The sequence below is a fragment of the Eptatretus burgeri genome, chromosome 7, assembly GCF_056783735.1.
Source record: "Eptatretus burgeri isolate ZD-2024b chromosome 7, Ebu_testis_v1, whole genome shotgun sequence".
NCBI lineage: Eukaryota > Metazoa > Chordata > Myxini > Myxiniformes > Myxinidae > Eptatretus > Eptatretus burgeri.
In genome coordinates, this window is record NC_140967.1 from 78,835,220 (window position 1) to 78,862,269 (window position 27,050).

Below are 27,050 nucleotides of genomic sequence, written 5' to 3' on the forward strand. Positions count from 1 at the left end.
CACGCTTGCCTTTGAGCTGTCTCGCCTGGGTTTGAATCTCGACCCAGCTATGAACTGTCACCCTCGTGTTTCGTAGATAGGACAATTAATCAGTGTGTGCACCACCCATGGGAAGGACGTTAAGCCAGAGGATCCATCTGCCAGCACTAGTCGTTGGTGGACGTTATACAATCTCCGCCAGACAAAAAAAAAAACAAAACGGAGCATGTGATTCTTGTTGATGTGATTTATTTGTGACATAATGTGACATCATGGGACACAGATGAGATGCAAACCTTTAACTGAGATAAATGCTGAAATATACTTGTCTATTTCATTGTGACCGAATCATGTAATGCTGCGTTGTGGTGAATGTTTTCACATTGGGATCCAACGGAGAAGTAACAAACTCGATACCAGGGGTATGTTCGTGCACCTCCTGCAACAATCACTGCATTGTACCACCGTTGCATTGACCTTATGGGCATTCAAATCAGAGTCTGGGGAATGGCATTCCACACTCGAATCGGCTCTTGTTCCAGTGCATTGAGGGGTTTGTGGCTGTCTTGGTAAGGTCCGAACACAATGATCAGTGATATCCCAGAGATGTTCAATTGGCTTTAAATCTGGCGAGGTGGCAGGTCAGGGTGTCATGACATTAACATTGGCATTGACAAGAACATTCCTGGTTCGAATGGCCTTGTGAACAGGAGTAGTATTATCATGCATCAAGATTATTCCTGGATCATGTTGTTGAAAGGCAGGCAACACATGCTGCTGCAAGATTTCATTAATGTGTCAATCTGCCCCCAGATTACCATGGATATGGATCAAGTTGGTGGGAAAGGTTTCAGCAATACCACCCCACATCTTTACACTTCCATGTCAAAAATGTATGGCTTCCTGGACACAGACTGGGGCATATCGTTCATTTTGTCTTCTGTAGACCCATGCCCAGCTATCATTCCTTCCATGGAAAACCTGCATATAGCACTTGCCCACTGCCTCTGTGTCCATCGGATGTGCTACTTTGACCACTGCACGCATGCTTGGATGTCACAGTCCAAGTCTTAGATGCTTTGCACGATGCCGAGCACAGATCCCTGCATCACAGATATACTTCGATGCAGTGTTGACACTTAAATCCTACAAAGCCCAGGGAGTGTGTTTGCAGTAACCTTGGCAGTTTGAAACCGATTGTGTAGCTGGGTCATGCAAATGTATCGGTCCTGAGTGGGAGTCGTTATCCTGGGTCATCCACTTCTTGGCGTATCTCTTGTTGATCCAGTGGCTTGATAAGGTCTTGTGAGGTCATAAACAGTTCCTCTCCTCATGTTAAAGAACCTTGCAGCAATGGAAAATGAAAGATCCTGCTTGAAGGCATCAGGTTATTTTATTCCTCTCATTTTCTGACAGATGTGGCATTGTACCTTTCCTCCCACCTATGGTACACTGAAGCTTGTGGTGAGGCAGTTGTCCTGAAACAACATTTATTCGCCTCATGGAAGGCAAACCCTATTGAAAGCAATCTCAGTTCCTTCCACAAAGCTCGGAACAAGTGTATGTCTACAAGAGGAGAGCGAGGAAATAACATCTTTCTAATCTCAAGTCTGAACTCTCAAACCTGTCTCCCTCTGAAAAATCCTGGTGGCATCTAGTTAAGTCTGATTCTGGTGTACGTTCCCCCTCCGTCCCCTCCCTTACCTCAAATGGCCGCACAGCTGACACCGCACATGAAAAGGCTGAATGCTGAAACTCTATGTTTGCTTCTAAATCTTGTGTCCCAAACCCATTGCTTTCTGGACCCACCTTACCCAGTCACACCCAACTGTTCCTGGACTCTGTGTACCTTTCTGCTGACAAGGTGAAGAGCTTGCTGTCAAACCTCAACTCAGATTCCGCAACTGGTCGAGACTGCATCAGCCCACGTGTCCGAAAAACCTGCTCCGCTGCTCTTGCTCACCCTCTCTCTGTTCTGGTCACCCTCTCATTTGTTGAAGGTCATTTTCCTTCTGCTTGGAAATCAGCAAAAATGACTGCCCTGCATAAAAAACGTGCAAAAACAGATCGCTGCAACTACAGACCAATCAGCCTTCTCCCAATCATCAGCAAGGTCATGGAATCCATCATCGCTTCAGACATTAAATCCTTCGTCTTCTCCAATGGCTTGATTTCCGTTCACCAATTTGGATTCAGACCAGGTTACTCCACACTGGACATGCTGCTTCTGCTTTCAAAACAATGGATGGAGGTCCTCAATGCCAAACATGAGATCAGAGCCATCTCCCGAGACATATCGCATGCTTTTGATACGGTCTGCCACCCCACACTGCTCACCAAACTCTTTTCCTATGGTATTCAAGCTCATCTTCACTCATGGCTCACAGACTTCTGCTCTTGTCACAGTCAACGTGTGGCCCTTAATGAAATTCTCTCATCCCCTCTTACTGTCCAGGCTGGATTTCCTCAAGGCCGTGTTCTTGGCCCAGTGCTTTTTGTCGTTTTCATCTCTTTCTTCTTTATCTCTTTGCTGATGACTCTACCCTCTGCCGTACCATCTGTCAGCCCTCAGATCGGCAAGCAGCAGCCTCTTCACCACCTCCAGATCTGGATAAAATCACAGGCTGGTCAAACATGTGGATCATGTCTTTCAATCATGACAAATCTCACACTCTCACTATGTCTCTCCGAAAGGACCGTCTGGAACCCCCCCCCCCCACTCCCCCGATCTACTTTCTCAGCAATCCTCTTGAAGAAGTCCCTCCATTCAAATTTTGGGCCTCACGATCTGCCATGATCTTTCCTGGGAAAGCCACATCTCCAAGCTGGCTTCTAAAGCCAGTCGCTGATTGGGCATCCTCCGTTGTGCAAAGTCCTTCCTTGACACACCTGAGCTCCTGAACATATGCAAAGCTTTCGTCTGCAGCCTGATGGAGTACTGCTCTCCCCTCTGGGCTGGTGCTCCTGCCTCTCCAATTTCTCGGCTTCACGCTGTGAAAACCAAGGCATTTAGGATCATTGGTATCTCCCGCGATGAGGCTGAGTCTTTGGGTCTCTCACTCTCTCACCGCAGGCAGGTTGATTGTCTTTCTGTCTAAACCGTCTCCTCTCCGGTGTGCCCCCCACCCTCCTGCTCTCTCTGCTATCTGTCCCCACCCACAAGAAGGTTCTTCCTCTTCATTTCTGATGGACAGACAGACAGATGGACGGACGGATGCAAATCGTCAAATATTAAAGCGGCTTCACTGCTTAAAAATATGTCTATGTCAGTAAAATACGTACATATATGCGTCTATAAAATAAATACAATTAGAACATGAATCTACAGTATACAATAAAAGCAAAAAGGTCTGATTGTCCGCTGTATGAACATAAACCTATGTCATTAATACATTGTCGACACAACACAAACACAAACACTCCAGCACACAAACACGACACAAACTAAGTCCTCACAAGGGTCTGGAAGTCCTGATTGCCTTTTGTTATTATTACCCTCGCTGAAGGAGAGGGTATTGCATTTGGGTCTGTTTATCTGTCTGTTTGTTTGTTTGTCTGCACAGAACTTTCGTGTTTTTCTCCGCAACCATTTGTTGGATTGAGATTCGCAACCATGGATTTGTTGGACTCATGTAAAATGTTATCTAGCTATAATTCCAGCAATCTCTGTGTGTGTGTGTCTGTTGGGTCGTCGTCGATCCAGTCGAAAAAAAACAAATTCTAAAAAAATATTTTCCGGAAATTTTTTTTTCATCTACCCTTATTACACTGAACAACAAAATTTTTTTACTGGAGATGTGTAAAGTGATTTAGACTAATTTGGGTACGCTGATTTCAAAAATCATAACCGTTTTGCTGTATCACGTCAGGATTTTCAGTAACAGAAATATTCCCATTGCCTAGAAGTCAGGATTTCAATGAAATTTACAAAAATTCATTTATTTCATCATGAATGCTTCAAAATTATAGAAATTACAGAAAAACTCCACTAGAATGTAATTAAAAATGCTTTAGGCATTTGGCTTTGCGTTTGTGCTGCTCTGTGTCAGTTTCACGATGCAGGAACCAGCAGAAATCGCCCATCATGTTCGGGTTGTGCTGCCCTTGGTAACGCGTCTCCATGAGTGAAATCTCTTGGTGGAATCGCTCGCCGTGCTCGTCCGAGACTGCTCCCAAGTTGTCAGGGAAGAAGTTCAGGTGCTGGTGTAGGAAATGGATTTTCAGGGACATCCTGGAGCCAAGTTTCCTGAAGGACTCCAGCAGCTGCTGCACTATTTCTTCATAGTTGTCCGCGCGCTCGTTCCCCAAGAAGTTGTCCGTCACAGCTTTGAAGCTCCTCCACGCTGCCAGCTCTTTGGGGTTTAGAGTTGTCGGAAAAGTTTCGTCCTTCATAATCTGTCGGATTTGCGGTCCAACAAAGACACCAGCCTTGATCTTGGCCTCCGACAAGGTGTTGCCAAACTTTTCCTTGAGGTATAAAAACACACGCCCATTCAGATCCATTGCCCGTACAAAACTTTTCATCAAGCCGAGCTTTATGTGGAGTGGTGGAAGGAAAACCTTGGCTGGGTCGACAAGGGCGACATGCTTCACGTTGTGTCGACCAGGTACATGCTCTTTTCGCTCTTCCCAATCTTTCTTCGTCCAGTGATTCTTGTCGTCTCTGCTATCCCAGAGACAAAGGAAGCACATGTATTTCGTGTCGCCTGACTGCAGCCCTAACAACAGCGCCACCACTTTCAAGTCTCCGCAGATGTGCCAGTTGAAGTCATTGTACTTGATGGAATCAAGCAGCTGCCACATAGTCTCATAGGTCTCTGTCATGCCGAACGCGTGAGCCAGTGGGACTGATGGTTTCTCGTTGCCATTGTGGAGCAAAACAGCCTTCAAGCTGTTCTTCCCCGAGTCGATGAAGAGGCGCCAGTCTGCAGGATCGTGATCACACCCAAGTTCTTTCAACAGACCGTTGATGTCACTGCAGAATGTCATCGTGTCTTCCATCTCAAAGAACTCAGCCATGTCTCTGTGACGTGCTCTGAACAAGGATATCTTGGTGTTAGGTTCAAGTAGATTCCACTGCTGCAGCCTTGATCCAAGCAGCTCTGCCTTCGCCTTTGACAGCGAGAGATCTCTTACAAGATCATTTAAGTCTCCCTGGTTCAGAAGGTGTGATTCTTGAGTGTCGGGTTCAAAAGGTTCATCATCACCATCCTCTTCACCACTGCTTACAGCTATGTTCTGATAAGCTGGAGGTGTTGGAACGGGGTTCTCGCCATCATGAGGCACAGGTTTACGAGCAGAGACGCAGTCAGCGTACTTGATGTGACCTTTATTCTTCTTGTTGAAGCCGGCGATGCTTGTGCAGCAGAAATAACAATCATCATGATGATTCTGCGGCTCACGCCATATCATGGGCACCGCAAATGGCATGCTCGCGCGCTTGCCCACCAACCACTGAGTCAAGGTTGTGTGACAGCTTGTGCAGCAGATGTGTGGTGCCCAGCTCTGTTCTTGGTCCCCCACCTTACACCCGAAGTAGTGAAAGTAGGCGGCCTTCATTTTCACTGCTGTAGATATACTTCGCTGTTGATCTTTTTTGGTATACCGACCACAGACATAACAGAAGTTGTCAGGATGATTGGTACAGGAACGCCTACTCATCTTTATCTGAAAGAAAGAAATATAACACAAGTTAACAACAATTGTACGAAATAGACATGTTAAAGACATATGTAAATTTCATTGAAATCCTGACTTCTAGGCAATGGGAATATTTCTGTTCCTGAAAATCCTGACGTGATACAGCAAAACGGTTATGATTTTTGAAATCAGCGTACCCAAATTAGTCTTAATCACTTTACATATCTCCAGTAAAAAAAAAAATTTTGAAATTTGTTGTTCAGTGTTATCAGTAATTCCGTCGATATGTTTGTCTGTCTGTCTTTCTGTTGGCTAGTCGATCTAGTCGGAAAAAACAAATTCCCAAATTTTTTTTTTGACATTTGTTCTACCCGTATTATCAGTATTTAAAATGGCGATTTCAGTTAATACAATGGCGATTTCGATGAAACTTGGTTGGTAGGTTCATACCATGACCTAGTTGCGTGCAAATGAGAACCGTTGCTATGGACACCACCGTTGCCTAGCAATGGGACTTTTAAATTTTTGAAAAATCATAAAAAATTGATTTTTTCGAAAATCAAAAATCGGGCCACGAGCGACTGTGGGCAGTACATTCAGCCATATTGTCAAAAATTCCCAGCCGGATCCTATGAAAACTGTCGGAGAAGATAGACTTTGAATGAACCCTGGTCGAAAACAATAAAAAAAACCAAGTTCGTTATATCTCAGAGACTATGAGTCAGATATACATGAAACTGGTATGGTAGGTTCATGGTATGTCCTAGTTATGTGTGAGAAAGAACCGTTGCTATGGACCCCTCCGTTGCCTAGCAACGGCCGAAAAACCTCGAAATGTGGGGGTATTTTAACGAAAAAACAATCTGCAGCATTAACCCTTGAAGCTAGAATCATGACTTTTCTTGTGCTTAATCCTCAGGTCATTCCCCATCGAACGGGCCCATCGTGTCAGGTTCTATTGGGTAGTCGACTACCCATGTCCGCCTACTGGCTTGTCTGTCTGTCTGTCTGTCTGTCTGTGTCTCTGTCTGCGACCGCCGTTTCTCGACAACCACCGGTCCGATCAGATTGAAACTTGCCAGCAATATTGCTGGGGACCCGTGCATGTGCCTTTTCAAGGTTTGATATTAATCGGACAAGCGGTTCCCAAGTTACGGCCATTTATCTGTCAACCAATGACAAGACACGGTGCTATGACGTCACGAATGACGTCACAATTAATGTTTATTTATTTATTTTTTGTTTTTTTTTGCACGATTCACGTCAAAATTCTTCTCATTTGGTATGACGTCACAATCGACGCTAGGGACCTGAGTATGTGCCTTTTCAAGGTTTGATATTGTTCTTCATCCGTTTCAGCTGTTTCCTAAGTGTATCCCAAGGTTTGAATTAATTGTTCAAATTATTAATGAATCCCAAGGTTTGAATTTTCCCAAGGGAACGAGCTGTTTCCCAAGGGTTTGAAAGCTGTTTGTTCCCAAGGTTTGAATTAATTGTTGTGTTTGGTCGACATTTGTGAATACATTTGCAGAGAGAGGGGCGAGAGAGGAGGGGGGAGAGAGGGGGGGCGAGAGAGGGGGTGAGAGAGAGGGGGCGTCACAATTCAAGAGAGGGGGAGAGAGGAGGGGACGAGAGAGGGGGGGTGAGAGTGGGGGCGAGAGAGAGGAGGGGGGAGACGAGGGGGGAGAGAGAGGGGAGAGAGAGGGGGGAGAGAGAGAGGGGACATCACAATTCTTCTTCTTCTTCGTTTGATATGACGTCACAATTGACGCTGCGGACCTGAGTATGTTTCCCAGGTGTTTCCCAAGTTATGGCCATTTATGATACGGTTGGTCCGATCTAATTGAAACAATGCCCCAATCCAGTCGTCGTTTACGAGAGTGAAGGAACGAAGCTGCACATACTGGCACGCACCTAAGGGCCCGCACCTATGGGCCCGCACCTATGGGCCCGCACCTACGGGCCCGCACCTACGGGCCCGCACCTACGGGCCTGCACCTCCAGGCCCGCACAAGTAATGAAAATTATGATGTCATAGGTCACGTGGTGTGGCAGCCATGTTGGAAAAATGGAAAAACTTTGGACCACTGTATCTCTGAAACCACACCAAGTAAAAACATGAAACTTTGCACATAACAAGTACTCCTCGTTGGGAATGAGTATGATTTTTTTCTATAATGTCAAAGGTGCCTTCGTTGTGACAGCACAATTGCATATGTAGAACGCAACATCTGATCAGTACGAAAGATTTTGAGGGTCATCTCGGGATAAAATGGTTCACAAATTTTTTGATGACATAATTTGTCACCTGATTCGTCAGCCATATTGTTTTTTAAAAAATACCTTCAAAAATCTCCTTCTCTGAAATGGCTGAACAGATTGAGGCAGAACGTTACAAACATGACCGCCTATCCATGAGGAACAAAAGGATGACAGATATGATGTCAGAGGTCACATAGTTTGGAAGCTATATTGGATCTTCCCTAAAACATAAAAATCTTCTCCAAAACGGCTGGACAGATCGAGGGGAAACTTCACATAAATGTTTCCTAAGGTATGCGTGCACAAGGTTGTTGAGGAATTATTGATGTCATATGGTTTGGCATCCATATTGGATTTAAGAAAAAGATAAAATAATGTTTTCTCTGGAATCACACAATCAATCGAAGTGAAACTTCAGATTTGTGGTGTAGTCGTGATGGTGAATGTACATTTTAAATTTCAGCTTGATCAGACACAGGGACTGGCAGCCAGAATTATTTAAAGAGCAGGTTTTGGGTCGCTGATGACTTCGCGTGATTCGAAGGTTGTAAGCACATTAATAATCATTGGGCAATTATTTTCTTAAATTTGAAACTCAAAATATGCTAAAATTAACTTTTGAGTCAAAACTTTTGTCAGTGATGGAAAAACAGTCTGGAAGTTACTGAAGATGCTATGACGTCACGTTCTCCGAAAACTTCATGAACATTCAGAAACAGTGTGTGAACAATGGCGAGATGCGAATCAGAGTGATTTCAGCAGCGATGAAATTGTTGAGTGTTTTCATTCCGATATTGCCGAGGATGAGTCGGAGGATGATGCGAATTTATACTATGGAGTTTCTGGCCCTGAGCCATATAAATTTGAGCCACTTGCAAGTGCCAGAAAACGGCCTATTTCGTGTACAAGTGGCAGGACTGACTGCCCGGCAGTTCACACTGACAGACTCCACCAGACAGATTGGTTTGTAGATTTTCATTTTCTTATTCGATGCATAAAATAATGTAAAGTTTGATTCGTCTGTGACTTGATATAATAATTTTTAACCCTCTAGTCACTCAAGAGTCAGAAATAGAATGAATCAATAATGGACCCAAATATATTATACACCGTAGCCTTGGCGTTGAAGTCATTCTGACAGCTGAGCTTGACCCCAGCGAAAGTGAACAGTTAGAACGAACCCCAACTTTCAAGAGACTGTTGTGGCATATCTATCTATAATTCCAGCAGTGTGTGTGTGTGTGTGTGTGTGTGTGTGTGTGTGTGTGTGTGTGTGTGACCGCTGTTTCTCGACAACCACTGGTCCGATTTAATTGAAACTTGCCAGCTATATTGCAGGGCCCTGTGGATGTGCCTTTTCAAGGTTTGATATTAATCGGACAAGTGCTTCCCAAGTTATGGCCATTTATTTACCAACCAATGAAAGGACATGTTGCTGCGGCCATTTATTTACCAACCAATGAAAGGACACGTGGCTGCGTAGGCGTGGCCTTTGGGGAAGAGATTCTCAGCCGCGTTCCCCATTACGGGTTACAACGTACGGACTTCCGGATAGCGATGACTTAGTGTATTGTAATAATTTCTCGATTTCTTATGCGCATTTATAGATAAACACAATGCCCCAATCCTTGAGAGGTGACACAGTGTGAGAAGATGAAGCAGGAGCCAGCTGAGGAGGAGAAGGCTGAATGGTGGGCACAGCGTCACGCTTCAGTCTCACTTGAGCAGTTGTTTTGAAACCGAGCTCACTCATTGCGTTGCCTTCGTAATCCTCGGCTGTGAAATTGTCACCACAAATGACAAGTCTATCCAAAGGCTCCTCTTTGCCCGTTTTCTTTGGGGGAAAATTCGCCCGTTTTGTTTGTACAAATCTTATCCACTGCCGACGAATCTTTGATTCCTTCGGGAATCGGTGGGAGCGATTACCCGTTTTCCAGCCATTTTCGCAAAACATGACGACACACGTACGAGGCATGATGTACAAATATCCAAATAACTTTGTTATACGATAATTCAAATTAAAAAAGGATAATATAGACAGTTGCAAGCTCAAAAAAAGCGAAAGAACGGCCCACTCAACTGGACACTTCTTCAATGAGCGAGTGAGCGTCCGCTTTGTTTTGGAGAACGTGACGTCACTATCCATATATGGGCACATGGCTTTTTTTTTCAACAGCCTCGAGATTAACAACTTCGGAGTTAAATTTCATTAATTTTCCCAATAGTTAGGCAACCACAATTGTTTGCATCGAACTATTTAAAGCACATAATTACAATCATATTGATAAATTTTCAGAACATGTTTGGTGACCCGCAACCTGCTCTTTAATTTTTTTAATCGGGGTTTTTATTTATTTATTTATTTTATATTTTGTAAAAGGCTCACTTTGGCTGTGCCTGGATGGGTTTGAGGGTGGAGGAATAGCAGCTGAAATGTGAATCCTATCCAGGTTCCTCCTGATGACTTCATCTTTTATTTTTGATTGTTTGGGTTCCTTCTGATTACTCCAATGCAGGACTGTACCTATTTGGTGTTCTATTTGATTTGAATTGAATTTATTTTAATCCCGTTCTGAATTCAATTGAATAAGAATTTAAAAAAAACCTCATGGGTCAGGATCAGGTTTCGGATCAAAGCGGGACGTCTTGGTACGCGGTCATCACTGCCGCAGTGATAAAGTGGCAGTTCTAATTATACCTCTTATTAATTACGTAACACACCAGTACACAAACGCCACACAACACACCACACAAAACAAGTCCTGGCAAGGGTCTGCAATCTCTGATTACTCTTTTTCTTGTTAAAGAATGTATTCAGTGTGAATTTTTGGATGATACATACACTGGTCTCTCAGAAAACCTGTTCCAAATTTGCTCAGAATGCCTCCTGTCACCTGTACAAACCTGAGGGTGCATGAGTCAGATGTGCTGAAGAATTATTGTATGAAGCAATTACGTTGCATGGAAGCTTGCTATCAAGTGTTCTGCATATCCCTCGTGCCAAAATGGCACTTGAAATGAACGCTGGAACAGTCCTTCAGCAATGACATTATCAATTCCACATGTTTGGCTGTTGTGGCAGGGAGTGTAGGTAGATGTCATGGTGTCTTTTGTAAAAAAAATTAGGCGAGTTATCACTGACACCCTGAAACAAATATTGCTGGCACCCCCTACTATCTTCAGTCGAATATTAGGCCTGACTCACTGACTGGTGAAGAACTTGGGCCAAAACCGAAAACCCAGGTAAGATAGCTCAGGCCAGTCTACACTACCCCGTCGTTATTTGCCGTATACATGTATACGCAACTAAGTTTAACCTGTATGTGGTTACCGTTCTGCTTCGCAATAAAGGCGCACAATAGTGATAGAAACATGATTGAAATTGCTCTCTTGTATTTCTACAAGATTTTGGCCACATAACTGTAGGTTTGTCTTTTAAACTTGCATTGATCGATCAAGTAATTCATTTCATTCGTTCATGCAATCTTTCACAATTAGACGCTGATCTCAGGAGCCTTCAACCTTACTTTTACCCTCCACATGAATGTCATTATGGACCACAAAGGGTTCACATGAGAAAAGGTTATCAAGCCTTGTTAAAGCAAAATCAATTTCCCTTCTTATTCATTTGACAAACTTAGGTGTTGTATTCTTCCATGGCAACGAGTCATTTTTGTTTATCTTCTCACTTATCTCTGTTGCATTTTCATGTTGTTTTATTCCTTTGCATTGCCTGGATATTTCTGCCCATTGGCCCCTTCCCACTGCAAGGTGCTCTGAGTCACTGCATCGGTGAATCGTTGAAATGACAACGATGTTGTTTCACTGCCATCTTATAACAATGCACACAGTGCGGTGACTTTACTTTTAACCCTCTCTAAGCCCCTCTTTATTGTGGTATGTCTTTTTTTTGTTCATCATTTTGAGATATATTTATATAGTTATGGCAAATCACAAGTATTTTTAGGTTATTTCTCTGAAACAAGCTTATGGAATGGGTCCCGGTGTCTGGTCGTCTGTATGTACGTATGCCGGTTAACATTTGACTGAAACATCTCCTCACAAGCTGCTCGACCGATATGGATCAAATTTGATATGATTTACAACGAGAACAAGGACTCATGGGGGGTTGTGCTCTCGAAAGGGGGCCACGAGCCTCCTCCCCACATCCCTCATTTTCACGAAAACATCTTCTCCCCAACTACCTGAGCGATACGGACCAAATTTGGTACGATACATCAGGACAGTGAGCTCTCATGAGGTTGTGCTCTCCATCCGGATCTGCCCATTTAGCTAGTTAAAGAGGGGTTTTGTCCCAAATATTGGTATTTCATTCAAAAATCTTCACAAAAACTGCCACCTGGATCCCGACCAAACTGGCCACGCGGCATCACGACCATGTCCTAACCTCAAGTTATGCTCCCCATGGCCATATCTCTCATGGAAAGGGGGCCACAGCATCCCTCCCCTAATCCCTCGTATTCACTAAAACAAATTTTCCTCACAAACTACATGACCGATATGAACCAAATTTGGTACGATACATCAGAACAGTAAGGTCTCGTGGAGTTATGCTCTGATGAGGATATGTCCCCTATAAGAGGCTGAAAAGGGGTTTTTCACCTCAAATTCAGGTAAATTATTTTAAAATTTTCTCAGAAACAAACGGCCAGATGCAGACCAAGTCTTCATGAAACATAAGGACCATGGCGTTAACTTAAGTTCTGCTCTCCATGACCATACCACTTCATGAAGGGGAACCATGGCCCCTTCCCCATAATGCCTCATTTTCATCCCGCCTGTCGGGGAAATAAGCATCAGTCCCCCACAGGGCTATTCATATTATTGGATGTACTGCCTCTTTAATGCATGACTATTTTCTCACAGCCCCAATTATTCCCACATTATTGTGGGTGTTGTATCCCGACGGATAGACCACACAAACGCATGGGAGGAGAGTTAACACGACTCGTGTACTGCAGCCAACATGGCGGAATCTCAATTTCCGGCGAAACAGGTCACATGACCTGTGATCCACAAAACGAACCCAAATGACGCTGGTGTATAAAGGGACAATGCAGACACAACAGTGGGGTCAGCCAGTGAATGTTTTGGTCCAGCTCTTAAACGAACGACCTCGCTGACTTCGCCTGATGCTTGACTGAAGATTATTTCATCAGACATTTGTAATTTGTTCAGGGTGCCGGTGATAACTCGACACTACCTTTCGCGAAAGACATTGTAGGAACTTTGTCTAAAAACTAATGTTAGCAGATGGGACATCCAGCTTAATGCCCACCCAAGGGATGGCACACTTTACGATGCAGTGCCCTGGCTGTGATGTACTAATCTAAGAATGTATGGTCGAGTCTGGAATTAAACCCAGGCCAGACAGATCAAAGGTTAGTGAGCTACCTCTGCACCATCTTATTAGATTGCTTTTATGATTATAATTACCTCTGACCACAAAGGTGGACAGAGGTTATGTTTTCACCGCTGTTTGTCTGTTTGTTTGTCTGTCTGCAGGATATGTCAAAAAGTTACAGAAGGATTTGAATGGAACTTGGTGGACAGGTTGGGTGTGCGACAGGGACAAATTGATTCGATTTTGGTAAAGATCCACATCCGGATCCGGACACAATAATTTTTTTTCACTTATCAAGTGATTCTTCACCATTGAGAGATCGGGCCAAAATGAGATATATAGCACCATATTTCAAAAAGTTGTGGGCGAGTTATGACGTAACTCGGTGGATGAGCTGGTTAAATGACAAGAGCAAGTTGATTCGATTTTGGTCCAGGTCCTGATCCAAATCCGACCTATCAGTGGGCTACACAACGTAAACTGTTCTGCCTGGTGGAGGTATTCACTCTACCGAGTGCCGTTCTACTTAAAGTAGGACGATGTGTTTTGTTTCTCAAATATTTATTGTGGGACAGGGAGCATGCCAACTCTGTTGGTAACATTCCCACTATTTTGGGTTTAACTAAATACATTACTGTCATTCTTTTGTCATGCCTGAAGAAGGCTCTGTAGCCGGGTGCACACTGTCCTTCAGGTTAACTCGTGAAGCTGACTGTCCCATCTGCATTTCGTTTTACATCGAAGAACCCATGAAAGAGGAGGCCACTGTGTTTTGGTACTCTAGTTAATTTCCCTGACTGATGTTTAAATGTAATTTCTAAGTTGGTTTCAATGCGATTTGAATGTTTAATTGGGCTGGCAGGATGGTCGACAAGCTGCCTGGGTTTGAATCTCAGCCCAGCTATAAACTGTTTCCCCAGTGTTTTACAGGCAGGTTGGTTCATCAATGTGTTTGCCGTCCCACGGATGGACGTTAAACTGGCATCCCGTCTGCGGCATTAGTTGGTGAACATTAAATAAAGACCCTCATCACGGTTTCCTTCACAAAGGGTAAGCGAGCTATCGCAAGCACCGCAGCCAAGTCCCAAATTCCTGGCCTTACTCCTGCTGGGAAGGCAGTGGCACAATCACACAGTACAACCCTTGCCAAGGAAGCTGCTTGGTGGCACCGACACTCTGGTGAGAGAGAGAGAGAGAGAGAGAGAGAGAGAGAGAGAGAGAGAGAGAGAGAGAGAGAGAGAGAGAGAGAGAGAGAGAGAGAGAGAGAGAGAGAGAGAGAGAGAGATAGAGAGATATAGAGAGAGATAGAGAGAGATAGAGAGAGATAGAGAGAGATAGAGAGAGATAGAGAGAGATAGAGAGAGATAGATGAATTTGAATAAGCTTTTTTATTTTGGATACACTGTTGAGGCTCGTATAAGAGCTAACACAAAGAATGTACAACAAGGGGGGCAGGAGATAAGAGGGGTGTGAGAGGGAAGGACAAAACAGTGGGGAACAGAGACATGAGGTGATCTGTGGAAGGGAGAGGGATGGGGACGGGGTGGTGTACATGGAGTAATCAAGATGGACACTACTGGGGCTTTCAGGTCCTTACATGACAGGGAACTTTCAGGAAGAAAATCAGAGAATTTGAAAGAGGTGGGTTTGGGGTGAATTGGCGGGGGTAGAAAAGATCGAGGTTTTGAATGGGGGACGATAAGAGGTGGTGGTGAACAGCTGTTTTGAAAACCTGGAGGGAAAAGTGGGATTGAAGAGAGTGTGGGAGTATTCATGTATTCCAAAGGTAGGGAAAAAGAGAAATTAAAGAGTGAAGGTGAGCAGTGATTCGTGATTTTGGTAGTTTTACCAGAAGCGGGTTGTTGCTGGACCTTGAGCACCCTGCGGATATTTGGGGGGGACATATCATAGACAGAGTGGGGGGGGTGAGACTGGAGAGGAGACTGTAGAAGACAAAGACCACCGACCTGCCTGCGGTGAGAGAGTGAGAGGCCCAAAGACTCAGCCTCACCACGGGAGATAACAATGATCCTAAATGCCTTGTTTTCCACAGCATGAAGCTGAGAAAGGTGAGAGGCAGGAGCACCAGCCGAGAGGGGAGAGCAGTACTCTCTCAGGCTGCTGACGAAAGCTTTGTATGTGGTCAGGAGTTCAGGTGTATCAAGGAAGGACTTTGCATGACTGAGGATGCCCAGTCGGCGACTGGCTTTGGAGGCCATCTTGGAAATGTGGCTTTCTCAAGAAAGATTATGGCAGATAGTGAGATCCAGAAGCTTGAATGAAATGACTCATTCAAGAGGATTGTTGAGAAAGTAGATGGGGGAGGTTTTCCAGATGGTCCATTTGGAAAGACATAGTGAGAGTGCAGATATGGATAAAATCACAACTTGATCCAACACATGGAATATGTCTTTCAATCCTGACAAATCTCACAGAGAGAGAAGAGGCTGTTGCTTGCCGATCTGAGGGATGACAGATGATACGGTAAAGGGTGGTCATCAGCAAAGAGATAAAGAGGATTTTCCAGAGAGTCGGAGAGATCATTGATGAAAACCAGAAATAGAACAGGGCCCAGAACGCTGCCTTGAGGAACTCCAGCCTGGACAGGAAGAGGGGATGAAAGAACTCCATTGACGGGCACACGTTGGTTGCGACAGGAGAGGAAGACTGTGAGCCGTGAGTGGAGATATCCTTGGATACCATAGGAAGAGAGTTTGGTGAGCAGGGAAGGGTGCCAGACTGTGTCAAAAGCACGTGATGTGTCTCGGGATATGGCTCTGATTTCCTGTCCGACATTGAGGACCTCCATCCATTTTTGGGAGAGCAGAAGCAGCATATCCAGGGTGGAGTGACCTGGTCTGAAACCAAATTGATGATCGGAAATCAAGCCATTGGAGAAGAGGAAGGATTTAATGTCTGAAGCAATGATGGATTTCATAACCTTGCTGATGATTGGGCGAAGGCTGATTGGTAAAAATGGAGTCAAGTACATCATACTGATCATCGATTTATAAAATTGATTGATTACATTTATGGGATGTGGATACATGGCACAGGCATGACGGACAAAACAAACTTGTAGAAATAGCATTGCTCCTTGAATTGGCCGGTCACATTTTATCTTGGAATATAATAGTGGTATGAGCTAAAAATAATCCCAGATTGAAAAATAAATTTAATTCATCTTTCATTATTAAAAAAAAAAAACACCAAAAACTTCACATGGTCAAGCCGAGCACATCCTGAATGTTTAAAAAAAAAAAAAAAATTTTAAATGAAAGGTGTGATGAAAGGTTTGCCGATAAAAGAATATGCTTCCAAGGGAATAAAAAGATGAATAAGCAGTGGGATCACGATGTAAGGATGGGATTGCATTTCAAACGTGATGCCTTCTGGCCCTCCTGAATGAAACCAAAATAAATGCCGCATCTTTCCAATCACCAAAAGTATTGGCACAAAATCCTTTCACACACTTGGCAGTTTGGACAAGAACATTGCGTATTAAGACATCTACATTGGTATTGAAACCATCTCAGGATGCTAACAATGCTGGACCTTTATTTGATGTTCAGAGCGAAAGGTCAGCTAAAGCCATTCATTGCTGATATTTACTGAAAGGTCTGGCAGCACCTTAAAATGTGGAGCGGTGCATTTCAATCTTCTCTTCCTCCTACATTTCCATTGTCTATCTTAGATGGTAGAGGGCCGAAACAGCTGTTCAATTTGCTTGTTAACGCAGGCTTTCTTAATTGCATGTGACCACTTCACATTGTCCTTTGCATGTGACCACTTCGCATTGTCGTTTTGACTTGGGAGTTCATAACGCTGACCTGTAAAGATCTATTTCTGCGTTCATTGCTTACTTCTCCCTGATGGCCTTTTACTGTTTGTGAAATACTTCCGCATGAGCGCATAATTCACTTTAATGCCATTAATGATGTTGTGTAATGTTTTGCTGCACAGCGTCTTTATTTTCTTTGTTTTTTTCTTTATTCTCTTCCTAATCCTATCCCCCGATGTCTCTGATATTGTATTGTGTATAATTGACAGGGCCCCCCTTTCCCATGCCATTAAATTACAATGAATATCAATAAAATGAATTGGTCTTGACACCGTTCTTCTTTCCAAAAGAAAATCATAACTTATTGTAACTCCAAATCAGAACTTAATTTGCATTATTCTCATTGGATTCGAACGTTTTCTTTTGAAGTATTTGGCTTGATGTTAATGGCTTTTGTAACTTGGCAAAGGAAGAATGTTTATATATGGGGTGCTCAAAATGTTATACGGACCAAGATACACACGGCAAACAAATTTAATGAAGTGTGTACTTATAAATAAAAATTACATTATGTATTCTTCGTAATCATACAAATGGGCTGGAAGGTAACTTAAGGCCCGGTCACACCTTGACGTTTGAGCCAACGTATGCCGATTTTTGAATTTTTTTTCTAAAACACTGGCACACGTTGAATACGTTATGGGTAAGTTTTGATAACATTGAGAGCACGCTGAAAAACACTGCCATACGTCGTTGCACGTTGGCTTTAAACGTTATACTTTTCGGTTGTCCTCAAATTTTTTCATGCTTGAAATTTCACGACGTATGCCGGCGTATGACTCACACGTTCCGCTACGCTGGCCACAAGTTGTATGCACGGTCTGCGATCGTTGACAGACGTCAACACATGCTACTTGTAAGTTAATCATAAGTTGAGACACGCCGAGGTAATGTTTAGCGTACCCGAAACTTATTTCTAACCTATGATTAACGTGTTGTTGGCACGTTACGCGATCGTTGCCACACATCGACAGACGTTACTTTTAAGTTACTCATAGGCTGAAAGACGTCGGTATAATGGATCGTCCTTGCGTCAGCGTCTACGGCCACGGCCAGGACACTTATTTGCAGCATTCTTCAAACTTTTCTTCGGCATGACGAGGATGTTCACACTTCGATGTCTAGCTTGGCTACGATTCCAATTGTCCATCGACAGCGTCTATTTAAAATAGTCGAGTTTGAGCGTTTTAACACGTTCAGAAGAAACGCTTCAAATTTCCAAACCCCAGCATCAAAAAACAAAGGCGAGTGACAGCAATTTAAATCGTTCATTGTAAACAATGAAAATAGTTGAGTGGTACCGTTGAAAAGTCGTTGAGTGTAAAAAAAATCCAATTGTTGAGCGCAAGCGTCGACTTTCAATAGTGGAGTTTGAGCGATTTAGCACGTTCAATCGAAACGATTAAAATTTCCGAGCGCCAGCGTCAAAAAACAAAGGCGAGTGACAGCAATTTAAATCGTTCATTGTAAACAATGAAACTAGCTGAGTGGTACCGTTTAAAAGTCGTTGAGTGTAAAAAAAATCCAATTGTTGAGCGCAAGCGTCTACTTTCAATCGTGGAGATGCAGCCATTTAAATCGTTGAGTTTATCATTTAAATCGTTAAATCGGTAAACGCAAGGACGATCCATCATAACCCACACCCTCCCCCTCACACTCACCTACTACTGCCAACATGAACAAACTACTACTAATACTGATACTGATACTGATACTGATACTGTTACTGCTGACATGGACATCGACTGAAGAAGGACGCGAAAACACTGTTGGGTTCCCCTTTTATGAGCAGCATTTTTATATACCAATTCCCAAAACCGCTGGGAACACGTCTTTATATGGCAGTTGTAAGCTAGAAACACGTTAATTTATTTTTTTTTGTCGACCGGAAGACGTCATTGGAATACGTCTACATACGTCGATGTGTGTTGGGACTACGTACAGAATTGGTTCAAAGCACGTCAAACATAAGTTAGAAATAAGTTTCGCGTAAAAAAGACATTACCGCGACGTGTTTCGACTTATGAGTAGCTTATAAGTAGCGTTTGTGGACGTGTGTAAGCGTCCACATATCGTGTGTAAAACTTATCCCCATCGCATGCGGAACGTGAGTCATACGCCGAGTACGTGGTAAAATTTTGAACATGTTTAAAATTTCTTGACGTACTCTACTTACTACGACGTATGATAGCATACTTTAGCGTTCTACTCACGTATACCAAACTTACTCATACCGTATTTGACGTGCCCCAACGTTTTAGACACATTTTTCTTAGGTCGGCATACGCTGGCAAGATCGCCAAGGTGTGACCGTGATGTTGTCACTTCCATTTCTACGGCAGTTATGATTCGAATCGTTGTGCGTCAGCCTTTTAATAGGCTACGTCACGACATCGTCGGCGATGCGTGCAACGCGCTATGCCTAAGTTAGACTATCGTTGGGCATCGGTTGTGTAGGCCGACAACAGGTTCAGCATTCGTTGGTATAAGTTATCTATAACACAACGAAACGTTCTGTGTCCATTACTAATATGTTATGCATACGACCAACTCGTTATGAATACGTCCGAATCTTAAAAAAAACATCAAAAGTTCAACGTCAGCCAGCGTTTTACATACATTTTAATACGTTGCCATCGCTGGCTAAAACGTCGAGGTGTGACCGGGCCTTTAGAGATTAGCACACTTGCCTTTGAGCCGTCTTGTCTGGGTTTTAATCTTGACATAGCTGTAAACTGTCACCCTGGTGTTATGCATGCAGGGTGATGGCTCAATGTGTGCGAAGTACATTAAGCCGCAACACTTGTCTGCCAGCACTGGTTGCTGGTGCACTTTAAAGATCCCACAGTGCCTTTTGTGAACTTGGGGCAAATTATCACCGGAACTCTGGCTAAATTACAAATTCCTGCCACTTTCAGTTCGGTATCCTGTGACGGAGTGGCGACACTTCCAGGATTGGTTCTGGCCTAGAAACGATTAGCAACTTGTCCTGAACGCCACAAAGCTCTGTAAGAGTTTGGGCTTCCACTATTATGAATATTAACAATAATAATAATAATTATTCTTATTATTATTATAGTTCCCTTACAAGGATCTTCAATGCAGGAGAAAGACATGAGGCCAATCAAAGCCTGCACTATGATTGCCAACCTATGGTTGTTTGTCCATGCTGTGGCATTTTAAATGCTGAGCATCAAGCAAGGAAGCAGCACAAATTATTTTAAAGTCTTTGGTACGACTTGAGCAGTGTAACCACTGACCTCCCATACTCAGAGTGGACACCCAAATAATTACGCCACCAAGTCTGGTTAATTATATATTTAGATATTAAGATCCAGGATACAAAAAGCCGAGCTACCTTTGGCTAATATGTGAATATCTCGTTCATATGAGTTTTTGAAAGCCCGTCATCCCGGTGATGTGATATTCGAGTCTGTAGCTTAGATTGCATTTTTCCTCGACTCCCTCTTTTCTTGACTCATTTGTTGATTGGAGTTGATGGAGGGATTTGGCTTGAACTTGAACTGGCACTTGAGTTTGAGACTTTGTGACTTTGTGACTTTGTGACTTGCGAATTGAACAATTGACTCAGTCAGGTCGAACGTGATTGCAATTCTTAAATGAATTCATATTTCCCATAAACTTAGTCCTTAAAAGTCTGCGGGCATAACTTATTGCACAGTAACGGCTAAATTGCTGTTTTGGAGAACCGCTAACTTATTGTGGTTTTACATTCCATGCATTTCACTTAGTAATCCAGACATTTTACATGATGACAAACTTTATTTACAACATTATGGTCCTTTTAGATGGGAAATGGAACATCAGTTGAGGAAGGTGTTCAAAACCATCTTGGTAGATTATCGAATATTGATCAACCGAGTCGGGAAAAGTTTGTCATCAAATTGCCATCATTGGATAATTATTTAAATAACGTGGCATATGGCCAATTTATGCCCAATATTTATAACCTTCGCCGAAGGATTCGGAGAGGGTATTGTATTTGAGTCCGTTTGTTCGTCTGTCTGTTTGTCTGTCTGTCTGTTTGTTTGTTTGTCTGTCTTTGTTTGTGTGTCTGTTTGTCTGTCTGTTTGTTTGTCTGTCTGTTTGTTTGTCTGTCTGTTTGTTTGTCTGTCTGTTTGTTTGTCTGTTTGTTTGTTTGTCTGTTTGTTTGTCTGTCTGTTTGTTTGTCTGTCTGTTTGTTTGTTTGTCTGTTTGTTTGTCTGTTTGTCTGTCTGTTTGTCCGCACAGAACTTTCATGTTGTTCTCCGCAACTGCTTGGCAGATTGAGACGAAATTTTTACCTTTGGTGCGACTACTCATGTAAAATGTTTCAATGATAATTATGACATCATAGATCACATGCTGTGGCAGCCATATTGGAAAAAACTTTGTGCCTCTGTATCTCTGAAACCGCAGGAAGGAAAACATTGAAACTTGACAGATAGCAAGTACTCCTCATGGGGAATGAGTGTGATTTGTATGACGTCATAGGTGCCCTTGTTATGACGTCATAATTGCATATGTAGAACGCCACATCCGATCAGTATGAAAATATTTGAGGGTCATCTTGGGTTAAAATGGTCCACAAATTTTTGATGATGTCTTTAGTCACGTGATTCGGCAGGCGAATTGTTTTTTTTTTGTTTTTTTAAACCTTCAAAAATCTTCTTCTTTGAAATGGCTGAACAGATCAATGCGAAACTTCACACATATGACCACTTATCCATGAGGAACAAAGGGTTATACATATGATATCATAGGTCACATGGTTTGGCAGCCATATTGGATTTACCCTGAAACCTATAAAAATACACCACTCAAAAGAAGTCCTGGCGAGGGTCTGCAATCTCGGATTGCTCTTTTTCTTGTTTTTGCTGTTTTGGCACTCATCGTATTTTGGCACTCAATCATACCTGCTTACAATTGCCTGAAATATTTGCTTTTTATCATCTGTTTTCTTGCAGGCATTTTGCAGTTGTGCCGCTCCTACATTGTATTAGCACGTCGCCCAATTTGCATCATTGCTGGCTTACTTGCCACTGAAAAATCAATCCGGCTTGAGTTTTTAACAGAGAGATGCGAAATCCAATAACGGAGACAGGTTCAATATAAAAGCTGGCATAGAGTTTCAGATTGGCATTGTTAAAACAGTTATGATAAAAAAAATCTCTAACTCAATGATAACTATCCATTTCAAATGATTCTTTTGATGTCTTGCTTTAGGTAAGGTTCGTACTGTGGCGATTTAGCGTTGCCGCGAGACCTCATGATTCAGAAGTGAACTTGGCTTGCCAGTGTTGGACTGCATCACTGGGTTGGACACTATTTCTCAGAATAAGGATGATAAACTTCAGCAAATGTAAGGATCTCGGGTTTACAGAGAAGAGGTGGAGAATTGAGCAACATTTGAACCACATGCTTTTTTCGAGAGAATAACCTTTTGAAGGTGTGTAACAATGCCTGCGCTTAGAGTGAGAAGGATGTGCGAGTCGTGTGCAGCGTGGAAGAGAGGATGAGCGTGGTGAAGAGCCTTAAAGGTGTTGGTGAGGGAAGACATTGAGTGTGTGTGTGTGTGTGTGTGTGTGTGTGTGTGTGTGTGTGTGTGCAACAATGAAGATAACATGCATTGGAGGGAGGGGTGTGGGAGGTGTGCGGCAGCATGGATGCCGTGGCAACAGTGAATTGTCCGCCAGATGGCCTGCCATCCCTCTTACGTGTTGACCGTTTCCCCAGCAACCGCTCAGCTGCTAAGGATTGCAGGAGATGGAGGCAGACCGTTCACGCATGCAATTGTCCATCGCTTTGTACGTTTGTGTGCCTGTGTGGCAATTATTGTATTGTACGGCTGTTGAATGCTGTTGGCATTAATTACATTTTGACTGTGCCACAACAATAGTAACCTTTGGTATGATAGCTGTTGGAATACCAGCACCCGATTGGAAATGTGAGCTCACCTCATGGAGTTAAGGCGAATGTAACGTCCACGATACGAGGGTGGATCGGCCAAGCCCATGGACAGAAATAAAACAGCGAAATAGTGACCACAACTAAACTTATTTCTCCACTTGATTATTCATTGCAACAACTTAACCTTTTAACAAAGCTATCACCCTGCCTTCATTTTCCTACATCTACATGGGTCCTTTGAAGTAAATGTCGCAGTAAATAATTATCATACTTATAATAATCGCTTTTGCTTCGGATTGTAAAACGTTGCAATTTAGTTTGATATTTGTGTTTGCCTTGTCTGACATTCTGCATCAGTAGTCTGCGCTGTCCAATTTTGTTTATTTTTTTTTTTTATCCCATTTGCATTTACATTTTGCCTCCATTCCGGTAAATTGGTTTCCTGAAAGCGAGTGGACGGACAACAGGTTTTACTGTTGTTCAAACAAACATGAAGCTTGGAAATGCGTTCTCTGGATTGCTGACCAGAGCGGGCAATTTGAAGGCACGTTCTGCCGCCTGCTGTAAGAAGATGTATTTTTCCAAGAGAGAAAAAAAAATTTTTGGTTTCAATATTTATGTCATTTCCTTTCATTTCCTTGATACTGTAGAAGATGAATACGATGTCATTCTCATCTCCTCTTCTTTGTTTCTCTCTGTCGCTGTGTCTGCCTGTATTTTGTTTTCCCTCCGTCTCTCACGACCTCCCACACGTGAGTTTTGAACCGGTCTAATTTCCCCACCTTTGCGGTCTGCCCCTCCATCTCCCCCCGCCACTTCCCTCCATCCCAGTGCATCGTCAACCTCGAGCCCACACCCACGGTTCCCTGTCACCCCTCCCTTGCCCTGCCACCAATCCTCACCCCACCCCCAACCCCCACTCCACCGGGTCCCCACCGCATGCTAATTGACCACACTTTTCACGGACATCGTACGGATGCCACCGTTGTGCTGACGGCTCTTGCCTGTTGCTCTCTGCGCGAGCTTCACAAACAGGATGCGAGCTACCGTAAGTCATCGCTTGTAGAGGTCCACCGCCACCACCATCACCACCACCACCGCAAGTCATTGCATATTTCACTCCCATCATCCATGCTGTCATTGTCATCGTGTGAAATATTTCACTGCTGTTCATCGTCTTAAGAACCCTGACCCTTCATGATCTGCATAATCACTCCACTTTCACGTAGAATTGTCAGCCCGAAGAGTGTGCATGAGTTAATTCAGCTCGTCGTGTATGCATGCCAAGAATCATGGCCAGCCGCCGCCGCGCGTGTGCCCATTCATGAATCCTACATCCACGCCCGTCCCGTGTATTCATTCAGCACGTGCCAAAGTCTCCACTTATTTTTTTTTATGTCAGCCTTGTATTTATTTTATTTTGCTAAAGTGAGGAAGAACAGACCTCTGGCTCTCACTTTGTAAAATTTATTGATTTGCTGTGCACATGATGTTGAAATACAAAAAGCCATATCTTTTCTTGCCTTTTGTTTTTTTTTTTTTCCCCCTTAGTCTGTTCCACTGTTCACTTGTTCTTTATATTAATTTGACCTTCTTCTATGTCTTTACCATGTAATGCTGTGCACGCCGCCTTTTCAGCTGGTAATGTCTGGCTACCTTATTGTGCTTAGCCAAAAGGAAAGTCCACTTTTTGATCTCACGACCCCTAATGGATGTTACAGGTTTGAGTGATGAGATACAGTTAGATGATTGTATTTGTGCTTTCGTTATGAGAAAAGCATTTCCTCTCCGTTTTCAATTATGCTCCCGTCATACTTGCCTTGAGAGTTGGGGATTACCTGATGCCTTTTTGTTTTGAAGGCCTTCATATATTTATTTACTTTCTGCAAGAAGCTTGGCTTGACACCGAGCATGATGCACATTTATGACACCGAGGACACAAGGACATTCGAATAGGAGAACAAAAATGAAAATAACTTGTGTGTTTAAAAAAAGTATGATGGAGGACTCTGGACGACATCTGGTCTGTCTGCGGATCATAGATTGTTAGATTGGTCGTTTATCAGTACTGAATACACCCAATGGGTGAGCGTAACAGTTGCTCCACTTATTCACACCTTTTTCTCTCCAGGTCATTGTTGTTCACGTCAACGTTGGCGAGACATTCACGATCCAGTCCAAGGATGGCTCTGTGCAGTGCATTCCTGGTAAGTCATGCTCTGATGACCACGTGGGCCAAGTTCAGTCATCCATGTTGAATCTGTTAATCATACAGCTGCTCACTCTGTTGTGACAAGGCCATGCAAATGTGCACCAAGCAAATGCTTCAGCTGATTTGGAAAATGAATATTGTTTTCCAGGATTGTAAGAAATGTTTGCAAGAAGGCGGTTGTTTGTGGTATCCCTCGGATTACAAAATGAGATGAGGCATTTATTTTTTTAATTCAAATTGCGTGCAATTGTTTCTCTAATAAATAACGGGCCTGAAATGAGATTATGGGTTTGCTTTGGTGTTTAGAGATCAAACTGCTTTCTTGACAAGTTAACTTAAATGAGTAAGAAGGAAATAACTAATTCCAGAAATGTAGTTTATTTCTGAGCAGCATGCTCTGGATTGGTTAAAAAAACAAAACTCATTATTTGCACTTCTTCCTTCAGTCTTATAGAATTGTTTATGATTATGCTCGTCTTATGGCATGAATGGACATAGACAAGTTAGTCTGTCCTTGGGAGGGCCATTAATGGCAAGATCGGTGATTTCAAAGGATGATCATCGATGACCTCTCTTATACCTTCTTTTAATTGTTCTTTCTTAAACCTCAGGAGCTCTGTCGATCTACGTTTGCTTCACATCACTCTACACTTTGCATCACAATAAAATTCAAAAGGCTATTTAGTCTGTTTTCCCCAGAGAACCTCTCGGTAATCATATCTAGACCAGACTTACAATTTTCAGGTCTATCCATTTAAGTTTTCTATTCCTTGTTCAGCTCTCCTGTGGTTGAGGATGTACCAACTCAGGCTGGCAGTTTACCATGTCTGGGAACTGGGCTGGATGATCGGTGGAAAGAGGAATGATATTGTGGACCTGCGATAAGCCACTTACACCTGAGAACAAACATTTCTTGCCTACTTTATCTGTAAACAATCATTCGTTTTTTTACGATAAGAATTTTAATACTTCTCAAAAAGAATGGTCTTAAATGTTATTTGTTTATTGATGTTTATCAAAATTTGGCTTGAAACAGAATCGTATGCATGTACATATGTATATATTAGGTATGGTACGAACATGGAGAAAAAAACAAAGCTCGGCTTTGTAAATGTCCATGTCTGCAAGATGATCAGCCACCGACGATTCAGGTTTGGCCATCTTAAGTTTGATCACACTTATGCATGCACAGAACAGACAATTTTCCTTGCAAGATTTGTTAATGTGAAATGTTCAGTCGCAAACAAACAAGAAGTGTTCCGACAACACAGAAAAATTTGTGAAAAGAAATGTTTATCTCATCCGTACACATCGCTGTGTCCATATCATGCTTGTGGCATGCAAAAACTGGAAAAGGCCACCTTTGGAACCAAACAACATTCATGGCCTGTTCAGGCTTTGTTCATAACGTACTCTGTTAAACCATTACCCCAACACCAACCCTTACTCTGCTATGTTCAACTTAACCATCAGACTCAATCATAACATAGCAGGTTATCATTGATACAAAAGAGGAACAATTGCCCATTCAGACAACATCTTCGTGTATGGCAGATTGGTTGCCTTTAATTTTAACATCCTATGCTCTTTCTTTATGTGATATGGACAGAGATAAATTGAGGTGGTTTGGAAATATTCCCATTTATTATCTCAAGGAAGCTAGAAGAGTAAGTGTGGGGGGGGGGTGAATTTGGGTAGGGGTAGATGGGTGGTTGGAGAATGCCTGTAAGAGTTGTGCCTTATGATTATATTGTAGATGTGATTGATATAATCACGTTGGCGGGTATGCTAACACGGACCTGCCGCAACAAAGCAATGTGCTTCAGGAATGGCCGAATTAA

The 27,050-nt window shown here is 42.9% G+C and overlaps 1 protein-coding gene across 4 annotated transcripts in view; it reads left to right on the forward strand.

The window, feature by feature from the left end:
* The window catches only part of FNDC3A (fibronectin type III domain containing 3A), a 397,009-nt gene that overhangs the window by 152,482 nt on the left and 217,477 nt on the right, over positions 1 to 27,050 (forward strand). For 3 of the 4 annotated variants that reach the window (XM_085889158.1, XM_085889163.1, XM_085889159.1), the window contains exon 3: positions 25,129 to 25,204. In XM_085889158.1, coding sequence (XP_085745284.1) covers positions 25,129 to 25,204 — 76 coding nt within the window. Of the gene's footprint in view, positions 1 to 23,915; positions 24,046 to 25,128; positions 25,205 to 27,050 lie in introns of those variants that run through there. The other variant, XM_085889161.1, reaches the window with a different exon arrangement.